The following is a 17,097-nucleotide window of genomic DNA, read 5'->3' as shown; positions in this document are numbered from 1 at the left end:
TAAAGCAGGATTCTGAAACTTGGATATTTGGATAGGGCACATATTAGTTCCTAAATAAAGTCTTAATCAGACTAAAATAGGTCCCATAGTATTGGAGCTATGGGCCTGTAAAGTTCATTTTTTCATGTTTTCGGCGGCCTATAACTCCGAAAGGAAACATTTGTGCACCAAGGTTGGTCTATAGTTTTTGTCTTATCTTTTTGTCAGGAATCATCTCCCAAACGTTCTCGGTGTTGTTTTGAAACACCCTATATATATATATATATATATATATATATATATATATATATATATATATATATATATATATATATATATATATATATATATATATATATATAGCTCTTTCCCCAAGTTACAGGGTTGAATTTGAACTTAAACGGTATCGGAAATATCACTGTTCATCTCAGCGAATCCGAAAACTATGGATTCGACACTAATATTGGTCATTTACGATACTTTTAAATATCTCCCCCTCCCTTAAGTTGCACCGTCAAAGTGAGATAATGACAACCATCCCAGGCCCTAACCTCAACTACGTTGAAAATTTGATCGAGGTCTGTCGGGTGGTTCAAGAGTTATTAAGTCACAAACGCAGTAACTTTCACTTTTATTTATGTCGATTACAGTTCTGTGGTTAAATGAGACTTCACGATAAAATACAGCCATCCTAATAATACTGTCAGGTGCTAATATATAGCACTTTCAAATTTCATACTATTAAAAAAAAAATGCGTCTTATATTAGGAAAACTGTATATTGGCGCCTGTGCGATATGCATCCAGACACACATATACTTCACGCGGTCAGTGATTATGACAGTCCACTTCATGCTTTTGTTGTTTTGTTTATTGTTCATTGAGAACGGTGATTTAATTATCATCCCAGTTGTTTTATTCTCATTCAGTGATCACCCGGACTTTGACAAAATAATTAAAGCTCAATGAAGTTGCAAGATTTTAAAACAGATCCTTCATGACGTAGCGTTTTCTGTTGATTACTTCAACCTCTGACTTTGACTACATAACAGTCTTCTTCCCACATAATTAATAATAAAAAAGTAAATAAAATATTTTTTGTGAAGAGGGAAGTAGTTCGATGCCATAAACGAACTGGATTTGTAACACTAATTCTCAATAATGAAATTTGAGCTTCATAGTTCATGTAGGTAACTATAATGTTTTAAGAAACTTGTTCGAATCACGTCTAAAGGCCATATTAAAGATATATACGAGAAAGTGCTGAAACGTTCCTGGTTTTGCCAAGAACAAGTGTCAGTAGTCAGATATTACATATTTATTCAGTGTATTCCCATTGAGATCAATGCACTTTTGACAGTGTTGTTAAAGCTTTTTTAATCCATACAAAAGAAATTATTTTAATTGTCCCTCAAACCAGTTCCCAGCAACCTGTGTGACGTCAGAAATGTCCTCAAAACGGTGGCATTTCAGGTATTTTTTCAAGTTGGGAAATAGAAAATAGTCAGAAGTGTCCAGCTCTGGGGAGTGAGGTGGTTCGTGAACCAACTGAAATCCCAGAGTGGCCAATTTGGCAGCATGTACTGGACACATGTACGGGTGCATTATCGTGCAACGTCATAATCTCTGTTGTCAGCTTTCCACGACGCTTCCTCTTAATTGCCTCTTTTAGTTGGTCTAGAAGATTAGCATAATACTCTCCGGTGATAGAGGCGCCATTCTGTAGGTAGTCCACCATTATAATGCCATTTTTGTCCCAGAAAACGGATGGAATAATTTTTTCGGTCGATTTCTGAGTACGGAACATTTTGGGAATCAATATGTCGTCATTCATTTGACTGCTCCTTCGTTTCGGATCATAAATATGAAGCCACGTTTCATCCTTTGTCACTACTCTAGCCAAAAATTCATGTGTGTTTTCAAAATGGGCCAAAGTGCTTTGGATGCAACGACACGTTTCTCCTTTTGATCCGTACTCAAAAGTTTCGGCACCCAATTCGCTGAAAGTTTGCGTATGTTTGGACTGTGATGACAATATAACTAACACGCTCCCTGGAGATGTCCAGTACCTGGACAATCTTTTTGGCGGATATTCGACGTCCTCAAGAATCACTGCATGGACTGCATCGCATGATTGCTGGTCTGTTGAGGTTGACGGCCGTCCGCTGCAGGGCTCATCTTCCAGCATGAAATGGACAGTTCTAAAACGTGATATTCACTTTTTTTACACAGCTGTATGAAGGAATTTCTCTCCCAATATTTGATACATCTTCATATTAATTTCCTTTGCAGACTGTCCCTGGAGAAATAAAAACTTTGTAACAGTCCTCAGATCCGACGACGTGAAACTTCATCGTGCCTATTCCTTCTCACCTTCCACCTGCAATGACAGATGTTGTACAATTGGGATTCAATTGATTCTAACACAGTTACATATCAAGATATGAGGCTTTCATATGTCAATAATTTTATTTGTCTACTTTAATTTAAAGGAAACAAAGCCAGGAACATTTCAGCCTCCCTCGTATATATACCCTACCTTTTCACACGCCTTCATTGAACGTATTTCAAAATACTATGTTTGAAAATATAAGTTGATGAGTTATTTCAAAGTAGCGTTACAATTTAAAATCAAAAAATATTATTCTGTAACTAAAGTTAACTTCTATGACTTGAATAGCTGCAGTTAGTTTTACTTGAAAGGGTTTTTCAAAATCATTGTCTGGATTGCGTTATTGTTGTACTAGATCTGAGAAATGGACATAGTTAACGGATACGCATATAAGTGTAGCATTAAGACGCATCAGTCGGTTAGTAACGTTAATATATAAACTTAAAAAAAATATTAGATTTGCTTGTTATATAAGCGTCTAGTCGAAACTATTTAGCTATTATTATTCCTTATAAACGCAAGACGCATCAGTTTGTCATCCAGACTAATAGATGTCCCTAGCCGCGCTGTCTTCTACATTACACCAAGAGATGTCGCTAAGGTACAAACAATTTGCATGTGCGCCAAAGGGTTGGGGAACAAGTAGATAATTTTTAGTCACGCTGTTAAACTTCAAATTTTCGTCTACTATCAGGCCTGTTCTATTTTTTTTTTTTCTAAGTAACAATTAACCCTTTCATGACCTAATGTCCAATGGGGACAGATATGGGGTTGTCACGTACTTAATCCTCTAGTGTGTGAACGCTAATTAAGATATTGGGACGATTTTTCGATGCCAAATATGGCTGGACCATAATTTATCCGGATTGTATTTTTTTTCTCTAAGTGTCGAATTTCCTTCTCAAATTTGAGCCCACATTTAAACAATCTTTAAGTTTTCTAAATTCTAATTTTCTTTTTTAGTTTTTTTCAGTATAAATTCCTTCGTTTTAGAGAGATCTACTTAGGAATTGTCAGGTATATACCTTATATACACACCTAATGTTTTATACCAATTTGAACAACTCAAAATCAATGTTGCCAACTATGAAAATTAAAATATTCTTATTTTTCGGTCAAAAAATCGAAATTTTCAAAATTTACGTACGAAGCAGTGGCGTAGCACACTTTTGCGGCCCCCCCGCAAAGTATAGAGAAGGGGCCCTAGTTGTAAAGCCGATAGAAATAAGATTGAAGTTCTACTTCTTTAAATCTTTATTCATCGCCAGACTTCGGGGCCCCCTATACGTTGGGCCCCCCCGCACTGCGGGGGTTGCGGGGGCAGCTGCTACGCAACTGGTACGAACGCAAGTCTACTTACACCAGTTGAACATCAGTCCTTACTAAACAAAAGTAAGTATAGATCGTTACAATCGAGTAATTAGGGGACGCACGAAAAATTCGAATTAATATCCTAAACCTTGATTTTTTTTTTTTTTTTTTTACTTTTCTGTTTACCATAATCATCTTTCTTAATTACAAGCTTTGTTTCTTATATATCAACACGATACTTATTGGATATATTAGTATTGTACCAAAGTTTATTCCAAAATAGATTTCGTCTGTCTGGTAGCAGTGTTTCGAACCATAGAAAATTTTAATTCCCTATTTTAGGGTAAACAGTAAAATATCCCTTTTTCCTTCTATAATTTTCCTTCCTTGTTATTAGATTGGAACAAACGTACCAGTATATGAAAGGCTCGTCGTTGGCCTACATAACGTACCATAGAAAGTTTTACTTGGGTAATTAGGGGAGTACTGTTGAGGTTTACAATAGACCTTGTTTGTAAGTGGGAAGATAATTGTGATTTTTCTAGGTAGAATGAGTTATTTATTTTAAATGACATTTCTAGTTTATTATTCCGTCATAATACTTCTAACATTTATTAGTGGTATACCAAAGTTTATTTTATGATACTTTGAATCTGTCTCGTAGCAGGTTTTCTAGCCACAGAAAATTTTAATTCCCGATTTTAGGTGAAAAAATCGGAAAATATCCCACTTTTCCCTCTATAATTTCCCTCTTGTTGGCAAGATTGGTACAAACAAATTGGTACTGAAAGCCTCGTCTCTGGCCAACACAACACATTATAGAAAGCTTCAATAGGATAATTAGGGACACTGCAGCACCTGCATAATTGTTAATTTTTGCTTCTGAGCTGAGAAAGTATCAAAATTTCTTGTGTACGATGAGAGATATTTGTTTCTTTCTGTTTTTGTATGGCAGCCAACAACTTCACGTTTTCACTGTGTGTTGTCGACACACTAAAGAACTTTTCGAGTGACTTGAACTTATGTGGCAACAGTGGTGCAAGCTCCAAAAGATCTTAAATTTCGGTTAGGGATTTTTGGTGAATTTTCAACCCTACATTTTCCTCCAGTTTGCAACACAGCATTCAAACTTACGCCATAAAACAGCCACATTCCTCTTTAAAAATAAAGGTCTTAGCCATATCAATCGAACGAACAGTCTCTGAGTTGTAATTTATGAAAGTCTACGGAAACACCCTAAAATGACTAGGTTCGGAAAGGGTTGGGAGTTTTTTTTTTTTTTTTCAAAAATTCGACTAAGTCGTAACCTCTATTTTGATAGATCATAAGTAAAGAAGGAAACTACTATACGTTCTATTTGAAATGTGTACTAAGCACGTCACAATCTAACACCATGACAAACTTATCTAAGATAGAATGAGTTAATCGTTCACGTATGGTATAGGCAAAGGAGGATCTAAAACTATGGCAAATTTAGCTATGGAATCCACTGTTTTGCAACTATGTAGCTATTTTTTTTAATGCATTAGATACCAACGTACAGCATATCTGACAACCACTAAAGCGCGACGTGTTTTTTTTTTTCTCATTTCGTTGACTAAGCTAGACGAAACGCTGCGCTGCAATTTGAATATTATTCAAAATTGAAGGTGCAGAGTGTCATTTCATTCCTGCGTTGGAGGAACTTTGTCAAACGGAAGAAATCTGCAGAAACTTATCGAGAACTAGTAGAGATTTATGGATAGGATATGACGATACGTAAACAGGTGTTTGAGTGGGGTAAAGTGGTTTCCAACAGGATAATTCATGCGGTGGATGAGAAAAAAAGTCGAAGATCCACTCCATACTGTCCTGATTTATCTCCCTCTGACTACTCTCTTTCTTTACTCCTGAAGAAACACCTCCGTGGACAACGTTTTGATATTTTGAAGCAGTGCAAGATTCTGTTGTTATCTAACTTAGGTAGGGATGCGCACGAGTCGAGTCGAGTCGAGATTTAAGCCTGTCTCGACTCGTCTCGAGAAAATGTAACTCGACTCGTGTCTCGACTCGAAAATATGTTTCTGTCTGGACTCGTCTCGAAATTCGAATCGAGACAAAATAAGAGTTAAAATATACCCACACATCAGCCAGAACATTATGACTTCCTACCTAATTCTCAGTATGTCCACCTTTGCCACGGATAACAACTGCGACGCGTTTGACATGGACGCAATGATCCTTGGTAGGTCGCTGAAGAGAGTTGGCACCGCTTGTGCACACACAGGTCACCAAATTCCTGTAAAGTCCGACGAGGGAAGCGATGCTATTCGACGTCACGTTCAATCACATCCCAGATGTGTTCGATTTGATTCAGATCCGGCGAGTTGGGGGCCAGCACATCACCTGGAACTCGCCCCTGTGTACCTCGAACCACTCCATCACACTTCTGGCCTTATGAAATCGTGCGTTATCTTGTCGAAATATGCCACTACTATTGGTAAACATGGTCGTCATGAAGGGGTGTACGTAGTCTGCAAGCAGTGTGCGATACGCCTCGGCCGTAATGGTGTTTTGCTCGAGCTCCATTAGACACATGGATGCTCACGTGAATGTTCCCCAGATAATAATTAAGCCGCCACTAGCTTGTCTCCGTTTCATACTACAGGTGTCAAGGAGCTGTTCCCTTGGAACACGATGGATTCGCATCGTCATGATGAAGAAGGTATCGGGATTCATCAGACAATGCAACGCTCTCCCACTGCTCCAAGGTCCAGTGTTGATGGTCACGTGCTCATCTCTGTCGTAGTTGCCGATGTCGTGGTGTTAACATTCGCACATGGATAGGTCGTCGGCTGCGGAGGCCCATCGTTAGGAGCTTTCGGTGCACTGCCAATTGCTCATTCAGAGAATTTATGAAGTTCGCTTTATCGCAATTGTTATATACAAACTAGATAATCTATTATTATTATTATTATTATTATTATTATTATTATTATTATTATTATTATTATTATTATTATTATTATTATTATTATATGAAGTACAATCAAATATCACGACATTAATTATTAGTTTTAATTAACTGAATTGAGCTGAAAATTAAATCTTGATCTGGAAAAATTAAATTTCTGCGTTCTGTACCTTTCTAAAGTAATAAATGCTGGAATTGATTTCAAGGCTGTTTCTGAGTGAGTACTTTCTTCAAAATAATATTAAAAAATTATAGAAAGATTTTCGAGATATTCGTGTCAAATCGAGATTTTTACACTCGACTCGTGTCTCGACTCGAAAATTCGAGTTGAGAAATACGTTTGCCTTGACTCGTCTCGAATTTTACAAAGTGCGTCTCGACTCGTGCGCATCTCTAAACTTTAGTTCGGAGCAAGATTTTTTTTTTTTTTTTTTTTGCATTTAGCATATGAGCGATTTGGTCTCCCGATGTAATAAATAGTTGTACTCCAGTGTCGACTATGTACAACATTAGTGTAATGACATATGCTTAAAATATTACAGTTATATGCATATGCATATTCGTACTCCTTCATCTTGAAAAAGTAACAAGCGAAAGTATAGTGCATAAAATATGTAATCAAGATATTATTTAATTAAGACATCATTAAAGCTCATACAAACACCTCTTTACCACCGTCTGCCTTTCATTCTTTCTTCACGCACAGTTAATTATTCATAAAGGAAATGAGTAGTCAGTATGAAGTTGTGTTTTTGAACACGTTCCCGTAATTAACATTGCAAATTAGAACAAGAGCAACAACAAAACTAATATAAAAAAAATAAAACAGTAAAAATTACTTGTCATGATAAGCTCAATTACTCCAAGATTTAATTGAAACTAATGTAATATAACCCCTGCCTTTGGTCTCAAAATGCACTTCTGTGTGTCTATCTGTTGCAGACAAATCCCGTAAAATTTACCAGATTTGGAGTGTGTTTCCTCTGTGGTTGGGAAATAAACTTTTTGCTAGTAATTAACCTTCTTGAAGAACTCGGGAATAAAAAGTTGTCAAATTAGATGAAAGTTAAATATAAATAATACAACAGCAAAATAATTTTATGCAGCAACCCTCCCTTCCCCCCCAAAAAGAAAGAAATATTATAGTGGAATATGGTATATATAAGGTGTTTCGAAACAACACCGACATCTTTGGGAAGCGATTCCTGACACCAAGATAAGACAAAGTATAGACAAACCTGGGTGCAAAAATGCTTCCTTTCAGCGCTATGACCATAATTTGTCGGAAAAAACGAAAAAAAAAACCAGCAATAACTCGAGAACAAAATGTCGGATCGAAGTTGGGTAAAAGGAAAAGTCCATTATATTCAGTCCTGGATTCCATTAATGCACAATTCGATTTGGTGCAGGGACGGTGCAAAGGCCAAGATCCTTCGGCTTTCTTCGGAGCACACGAAGTTTTCCTCCTTAGGAAATAGTGCAGGAAGCAGCAGCGGCATGGCACGGTATATATGAACGGTCGCGGCCGTGCCACGGACGGAGGATGCCAGAAAATGGCATTGGCACATCATAGTATGTGTGGGTGGTTGCGGTCGGGGCACGGAGAGATCATGGCAGGGAACGGCATTGGCACGGCATGGCAAGTGAGAATGGTCGCAGTCGTGGCACGGACGGAGCATGGCAGATAATGGCATTGACATGGCATAGTATGTGTGAGTGGTTGCGGTCGGGGCACGGAGAGATCATGACAGGGAACGGCATTGGCACGGCATGGTATGTGTGAATGGTCGCGGCCGTGACATACGGAGCATGGCAGTGGAATAGCGTGTGCACGACAGCCTACTACCATGTATGAATCAGCATTTAGCCCGTTTATTTAAAAGGAGAATTTGTTTCCCTATTTTCTTTGAAATGAACCAAACCATCACACCAATTAAATTTATTGTTATCTACATATTTATCACTCTTTTTATTATAACTTTTAGGCAGGTAAAACACTTGAGCATGTTGATGTTCGATGAGGATTTCCTGGATTCTCTTCTAGGTTTATCCTCTCATTACTCAAACCAATGGTGAACACTTTGAAATGCTTTCATTTCTTCTAGTATAATACTTAATTTTCCAGAGGTGCAGCTATGCAGGGGGGAGGGCATCGGGTCCAGGTCCCTCCAAGTGATTTCCTGGACCCCCCAAAGGACCAGCTTTTAAAACATCATCCTAAGATGAAGTCTCTTCAGTCATTTAAAAATAGCCAAGTTTACATATAATTAATAATTTACAGTAAATTATTTACCGAGCTCTGCCGATCAGATGGGAAATTTGATTAAAAACAACGTTGTTATTCAGTTTTTCAGTTTGTATTTCATTCACTATATTATTATTATTATTATTATTATTATTATTATTAGTAGTAGTAGTAGTAGTAGTAGTAGTAGTAGTAGTAGTATTTTCTACTTGTTGAAAACAGGAAGTGAGATATAGCTGTGAATGAAATAATAATGGAGTTTTTTTTTTTTTTTTGTCACGAATAATAAATATTTTGTCAGGAAATCTTAAAGAAATTAAGTGAAATTTCAAGGAAAATGTGTGTTATGTAGATAGACTGTGTATACAAGATCTTAAATTAAAATAGTTATGCACAAAGGTATAAAGTTTGGTCCAGGTCAGTAGTTCTTGGTTAAGTATGATAAAAACTGCCGAAATAAAGCTAGAAAACAGTGTTTTTAGTTTTCCGGACGGAAATCAGAATTTTCCGTTCTTTTCAGGCCTTAAAATCACTAGGTGTAACACGTTCTTTTTGGGCTTTGTTCATTGTATCTGCCCCTCCTCAAAAACGACAGGTCCCTCCTAGATAAATTTGCTGGCTACACCCCTGTAACGTACAGTAGCATAACTAGGATAATTTTTAGTGAAATAATAGTGGCGCCACTAAAATGTTTAGGGGTAATATATAGTATATTATGCGGCCATGCTTCGGTTGGTACATTATTGATTTAACATTGAGGAGATCCTGGTTTTTACAATGTTTCTAAAAAGTACAAATACTTTTTAAATAGCAAAGTGAAAATATTTAAATAAAAGAATCACAATACCGTAGTTAATACTGTAATATGTTCTATTCAAGTTTTCAGAAAAAAAAATGTTTTTCTAATCCCTAAATCTGAAGTCCGTTGGCACTGACTGTACTATTAGGGTGCAAATAACTCTCTTGCTACTAGTGAGAAGTCTTTCAGGAAGTTGTAGCCGCCAATTTTAATTACAAAGTGATGAAAACTTGGACATGGCTTTTTTCTTTTTCTTTTTCTTTTTTTCTTTTTTCTTTTTCTTTTTTCTTTTCTTTTTTTTTTGTCGTACGAAGTGTTGCAGTATAGTTTTACAATGAACATTACACTCTAGAGTCACAATTGTTTTTGTTTTCTAGTAATCAACTCAAAATTTTGTACCTTAGGGATTACCTGTAGTTGCTATTATATTTTAAAAAATGTTTTAGATGCGTGATAGCACGAAATATTTATCGTTCAGTACTACGATATTCAATATTTTAATTAGTAGCAACATGGCTACTGTTGGGAAGAGAAGCTACTGGGAGTCTGACCCCCTTACTGCTCCGGTACTGCTTACAAATTCATATCGTTGAGGTAATCCTTCTTGAAGATAGGAGTGCTAAGTACACGCACACACATACACACACTTCGACATACGTGTTTATTGTACTACTTGAATGTAGTACATCTATCTTCTAATTACATTTCGATAATATTGGGATATTTGGTAGAGGAAATGTGCGCGGTTTTTCTTTGCCTTTTTTATTATAAAAGACCTTATACACTTTATATATACAAGCTTACAAATAAGTATTTATGTAATAGTTCTGTTCTCTATAAGTTGGACCTCCTGACCAAAGTAGCTCGAAGATTTAGGGTTTATTGGTCAGGAACGACCATGCTCGTTGCAGTTGGATTTAAAGAAACCTCTTACCCGATGCACCTCAGAGGTAGGGTAATGTCTCCTGCCAGATGTTGTTCAGAGGTAAGTGCAGATGAGTCTCTCCCGTGGAGTGCAGCTTGGAGAGATAGGAAGGATATGACCAGTTTAGTGGAGTGGATTAGAGGAAAAATTCATAAGAATCATGCATATTGTGATAAGAACAAAATTTTTCACAGAGTCTACTAATATATTAACAAATAAATTCTGACGTAGACCCCAAAAATCCGATGCTGATTTCCTGGAATTCCAGGCGCTGGAACATCTGGAGCACTGGAGAACGATATGTTATCGCTGGAATAGCCATTATGTGAAAACGGCTTGACCTACAGAGAAGTGAGACTTAAATGCAAGAGAAATAACAAGCCTTTAATTATATTCTATATTGTCTTAATTGAACATCATCCAGGGCCGCTCGAGGGACCTAAAATTCACTAAAAAACAAAAAAACACCTATTGCGTTTGTTTATGGTTTTATCCATCTGGAAGCTTTGGTTTAACAGATATCGCAATAACACTCTTGTAAATCGTTTAGCAAAACCTTAAGCTTTACGTCGATATCCTTTTAATTTATATGAGATCAATAGTCTTGGAGCTATGTGCATTTAAAGTGATGCGCTACATCACTGGTTTCCGTTCATGTTAGTATTGAATAAACGCCTGCAGGCATCACACTTTACTTTATCATTTTGTGGGCAAAAAATGAATGCAAAAGTGACCCACCCAGTGGTTGTATCTGACACCGAAGGAAGCATAACAAAGGCATGTAAGTGTTTCCTCCCAGTATACAGTTTAAAATGTTTAGGCAGCAGTGAGAAATTAAACGCGGCTACGTAGATGTTTGTAGATAATTGCAGTGGCTGGCTACAGTGACTCTCAGCTGAAAATATGGTTGTAATGATAGCAACTTTGCGTCGTAACTGAAGAAATCTATTTATATTTGACAAACGAGATGTTGTCTTGAAAAATCAAATTATATTTTATCATCAAGAAAGCCTTTTAATATTACATATGTGAGAAAGAAGCTTGAAGGTGGAACTTTAAATAACCAGCCGGTCTTTGTGCTGTTCATTGGGATGTATGCTGATATTCAGGTAATGTTGATAAAGTTTTTGTTTAACAGAAACAGAGTTGAGAGAAGATTTATATGTCACAAGAATCTTCGTTGCCTAAGCTACCAGAATATATAAAAATTCCTACTCAACTACTGAATAACTTTCTCGCAATCTGTATGAGAAAGTGCATTACCAGCGTGGTATACAAATGTCCCCTGGATGACTCCACTAAAATCCAATGTGCCCGTTTCGACCATAAATCCTGATGAACTGCCTGAGCAAAGTAAGCTATTGTCAAGCAAGTGGCTGGAACACATCCAAGCAGTTGCAACAGAAAGTCCTGGAAATACGCCAAACATGACATGGACAGCTTTTTATACTTGTGAGTATCGTGGTAAGGTTCCATCTAAAAGTCAGTGTGTTTTACTTCCGTTACTTCCATAAATTCGCCTGCAATGATTCGGCATTGCTTTGATATAATCAAGAAAATTTTATCTTCATTGAATCCATCTCAAGTACCTGTCATTACGTGTGATCAGCCTGTTTATGCGATGGCAAAGCAAGTACAATGGATGCTGGTCAATTTGTATGAAGAAGACTTAATTATAGTTATGATGGGCCCTTTGCATATCGAAATGGCGTCTCTGGAAATGTTGGGCACGTGTTAACTGGGAGTGGATGGACGGATCTTTTGGTTGAGGCAGGCGCAACTTCTGGAAAGGGCGATCAATGTCTTCATGGTTCTCACGTTAATCGAGCTAGATATGCTCACGAGGTAACATCAGCAGCATTGTACATTATACTAAGGAAAGCGTACGTAGAGTATGTGGCTTCTGGTTCTGACAAACATCTATCATTTGAAGAATGGATTGATATTCGACAAAGTGAATCGGTTCAGTTTAAATACTGGTACACAGTATTACAGTTGGAATTGAGGCACTTAAACTTCCTACACAGTGTGCGAATAGCAGATTTGGAACAGTATGTAAGCTCACTATCTCAAATGTGCCCTTGAATGTTCGCTCTTGACCATACTCACTACGCGAGATGGATGTCAGTGTTTGGTAAATCTTTACAGGAACTTAGGGTTAGACATCCTGCCATTTATGAGGAATTTGTCCGTGGAGCTTTTGTAGGTTCCAAAACAAGTCGACTACATTCTTGTATGGGACATGATCAAATGCACGAACAGTGCAACAAGACGGTGAAGTCTGAAGGTGGTGCAATTGGAATTCTCGATAACTCAAGTGCGTTGCTAAAATGGATGGTGTCCGGACCTGTAATTGCCAACCTTGTATCGGGTTTTGAGGAAGAGTGTGGATTGATCTCTGATAATGATGATCTCAGAATACGCCACAAAGAATCATCTGTTGCTAATATGCGATTTAAAAATGATGTTACAGAACTGGTACGTGTGTTCTCAGAGAATGGCAACAATCCTTTTATTCAAGAAGGTAATGAACATTTTGGTGGTGCGACTAATTCTATAATGCCCGAAGATTCAGTTAAGTCGGTATACATTGCTGAAACTCTTGGAAGAGATCAGTATAACAGTTTTAAACAAGAACGATTGCAGCTGTGCAGTAAATCACTGTTTGAACCAATTAAACGAAACAACCTTGCTCTTTGTCGCAAGACAATGAAAAAACTTAATCCTGAACACCGTAAGCTAGCCATATTAAAAATGACTATGCTCTCTTCAGTCGTCTCCATAGCATGTCAGAGTCGACAGGGAGATGTATCCGACTTTTTTGCTCATGAAAATCTGGGATATCATCCGTCAATATCTGAAGGTGAATTCATACGCAAAGGAACTAAATCAGATGTAGTTACATGTTTAGAAAACTACGGCGATACCCAATTTACCCCTCCACCTGCTACATGTATGATATCGGACGGCTCTACTATCATCTATATGTTGAAGCCGTCACCATCACAAATATTCCATGATTACTTGCAGATGAAAGTACATCCTTATATTTCATCCATTCTATCAGAGAAGAGCAGAGTAGATCTGGTGTTTGATCGTTACTTGCAAGTTAGCTTAAAAAGTGAAGAGAAACAGAAACGAGGGTCAGCATCACGAGTTCGTGTTACAAACTCTACTCCCATCCCGAAAAATTGGATTCTGTTTTTGCAGAATGAAGAGAACAAAACAAGTCTTTTTCATTTAATTGCAGAATCGATGAACGAGGCTAAAATACCCAATGAGAAAACTTATTTGCACTAAAGGTATTGACATATGGGGTACATTTGACGTAAATATACACGGTCCACTAGCACCGTGCACGCATGAAGAGACCAATACGGGGTTGCTTCTGCATATCAAACATGCCAGTAAAGCAGGCCATAAATCCATTATCATCAAAACGGTAGATTCAGATGTAGTTGTCCTGGCTTTGCATGCTTTCCCCAAACTACTACTGTCCCACCTGTTGGTTGAATATGGTGTTGGTAAGCATAAACGCTTTTTTCCTATTCACCAGTACGCGGATAAACTAGGGACAGAAATCTGTGACGGCATCCTGTTTTGGCATGCATTCACCGGATGCGATACTGTATCTGCCTTTGCAGGTCGGGGAAAGAAAACAGATTGGGAAGCGTGGCGGACAAATCTAGAAGTTACTGCTGCATTTGTAGAACTTTCACATGCACCTTTAAAAGTAGACGATACTACATTCATGAAATTGCAAGGTTTCTCCGTGTACCTATATGATCGAACCAGCAACCTGCAAAATGTAAACGACTGTCGTCGAATGCTAGTAACTAAAACAGGTCGTCAACTGGAAAGCGTACCTCCCACTGAGGCTGCGCTTCTTCAACATGTAAAAAGAGCCCTTTTGCAAGGAGGATTTGGTCACAGTGGTCTGCGCTACAACCTAATTTGCCAGATCCTGAACAGTGGGGCTGGAAAAGAAGTGATTCAGGGTATACATCTTTATGGTCTGTGCTACCAGAACTTTCCAAGCACTGCCAAGAACTTGTTCGTTGCGGATGCAAATCTCTGTGCACTAATATGTGTCAATATGCTGGCGTATTCCTTCCATGCACAGCCTTGTGTGTCTCTGATGGTATGTGTAAATGACTATAAACTGATGCAATTACTACAGGAAGAAACTGGGGTGTACTTAATTTAAATTTTGACTTTATTACTATTTAATGTAACTTTTCTTCATGAAGTGACCAAATAAAAAGCACAGAGAAAAAGCACGCCATAGTTTTTCTTTTTTGTTTTGTAATGAATTTTAGGCACCTCGTGCGGCCCTGGATGATGTGCAATTAAGACAATATAGAATTTAAATTAAAGGCTTGTTATTTCTCTTGCATTTGAGTCTTACTTTGGCTCTGTAGGTCAAGCCGTTTTTACGTAATGGCTATTCCAGCGATAACATACCGTTCTTCAGTGCTCCAGATGTTTCAGCGCCTGGAATTCCAGGAAATTGTGGTCAGATTTTTGAGGTCTACGTCAAAATTTATTTGTTACTATGTTAGTAAGCTCGGTGCAAAATTTTATGTTCTTATCACAATATGCATGATTCTATCATTATGCTACCCCACTAGTTAACAATTGGTGTATTCTGCCTTGAGGTGTCCCCTTATATAGCCAGTTTTCGGAGGCGAAGCCTGGGAAAGGATTGAAGGGTTCCTCTTCGTATATCTTTGTGTCCACTTCGTGTTCAATCGGTGACGGCATCAGTCGGCTGCTTGCAGGTGCTTGTGCCGACGAACGTGATTTAGTTTACTAATATAAGGAGATATTGCAATATTTTAGTTAATCAGAAGTTAAAATTAAAAAAAAGAACTGATAATGATATGGATAATACTCTCATTAACCATACTATCCACTTTCGTCTTGCTACTGTCGCAATTAAGAGCTAAATGACAATATATTTGAGTACCAGTTTCACTTCAATAAGCGACGAGCTCTCTTGTAGCTATGTGGATAGCATAAGCTCTTTTGGTGCGGGATATGCGGGTTCAATTCCCGGCAATGGTTCATGTGGTTTCGGTCCCAAGTTAAACTGTAGGTCCTCGTTTCATATAGCATCGCTTCTGAAAGGGACACTAAAGTAAAAATCCAATCAATCAGTGATATGGTTCTCACACTGCATCATTTTTTTAAGTATACAAATTAATTGTTCCTTCTCAAAATTTTGAAAATTACGCATGAGTTTTTGAACTCATTCATATAATTTATTCAGTTTGATAAGGTTTATTGATTGGTATTGGTCTCGTCTTTGAATTTTCTCCCTTATTAATTGCTAATAATAATTAGATGTTAATAACATTGCAGCTTTACTTCTCTTCCTCTGCTGGCAGATTGCTTACCTCTGGTGCTTGGAGGGCTGGTTCGATCGTCGGCCAAGTAAGATTGTATTGGACAACATCGTGTCCGTGAGTTTTCTCGGGAAACTCCCGTTTTCTCCCACAGTAACATTCCACCAGTTCTTCCATCATCATTTACTTGCCTTAATAATCATTACCCTTAGCCTAAAGAGCGTAATCATGGGACGTTAAACTGAAAGATCTTTCTTCCCCTGTCTCGCATATATGCATGTTAGATTCTATATTGTCAATCATTTGTGTGTGCTAAACCATGGTAGCAAATACACATTCAATTCGGTTGGTAACATTCAAGGACAAAAGAAAAGTTCTGAACAACTAACACAGTCTAAGAACTCTTGATTTGTTTGCGTTGTATAAGAATGTCAACAAGCTGTGCTGGCACAAAAGCCGTTCTCTTAATCTCTAACGTGAAGGATTCTTCTCCAAACCAAAATGTGGCAGAATACACAGAAATTCATGATGTTTTAGAATTCTTCAATGCGCTTATGTTCAATTGTCTGATGCGCTTAGAATAGTGAATTGTTGAACAACAGTGGTTTGTGGCGTACAAGTTGCAGGGATTAGTAAATGGCATGACAAACCTCTCTAGTGCTCATTAGATGAGATACAAATTTTGTTTACTTTGATCAGAGTGGAATATTTAGCATGCCTGCTAAAGAGCAGCTTTAAACTATTTTGTATTTCCTCATTGCATTTTCACACATTCACAAACATTGCAAGCAGCAAGATACAATATTTAGAAGAAAATAAATATTAGATAATGCTATTGAAAGATAACATAACATTAACAGCAGCTTTACTTGTTTAGGAGGTATAACACCGTATTTCGCTGCACAAAATCAAAGAGACAAATGCAGACGAGAAATTAGAAGGGACACGGTGGATCATTGCTAAAGTGTTCACCTCTGGTGCGTGGGAACTCTGGTTTGATCTCAGTTCACGCCAAATGGATTTTGGAGAGGACAAACTCTGTGTGTGGGGTTTTCGTGGGGTTCTCCCGTTTCCTCCCACTTTGTTCATTCCACCATTTCATTAATTTCTCATCATTACTATCTCATTTAGTCTACATACCATAAA

General features: G+C 37.6%; 1 protein-coding gene across 1 annotated transcript; it reads right to left on the bottom strand.

Moving 5' to 3' along the window:
- Nucleotides 1-1,482: 1,482 nt before the first annotated feature.
- LOC145674203 (histone-lysine N-methyltransferase SETMAR-like) lies at nucleotides 1,483-2,166 on the bottom strand. Its single transcript, XM_081744034.1, has one exon. The coding sequence runs from the start codon at nucleotides 2,164-2,166 to the stop codon at nucleotides 1,483-1,485; it is 684 nt and encodes a 227-aa protein (XP_081600160.1).
- Between the last annotated feature and the right edge of the window lie 14,931 nt (nucleotides 2,167-17,097).

This window comes from Thermobia domestica, chromosome 17 (assembly GCF_964235325.1).
Source record: "Thermobia domestica chromosome 17, izTheDome1.hap1.1, whole genome shotgun sequence".
NCBI lineage: Eukaryota > Metazoa > Arthropoda > Insecta > Zygentoma > Lepismatidae > Thermobia > Thermobia domestica.
This window is presented reverse-complemented; position numbering and strand designations above follow the sequence as displayed.

What these genes read in the sequence shown, in the direction of transcription:
- LOC145674203 (XM_081744034.1), bottom strand. Translation starts at nt 2,166, where the DNA reads ATGCTGGAAGATGAGCCCTGCAGCGGACGGCCGTCAACCTCAACAGAC.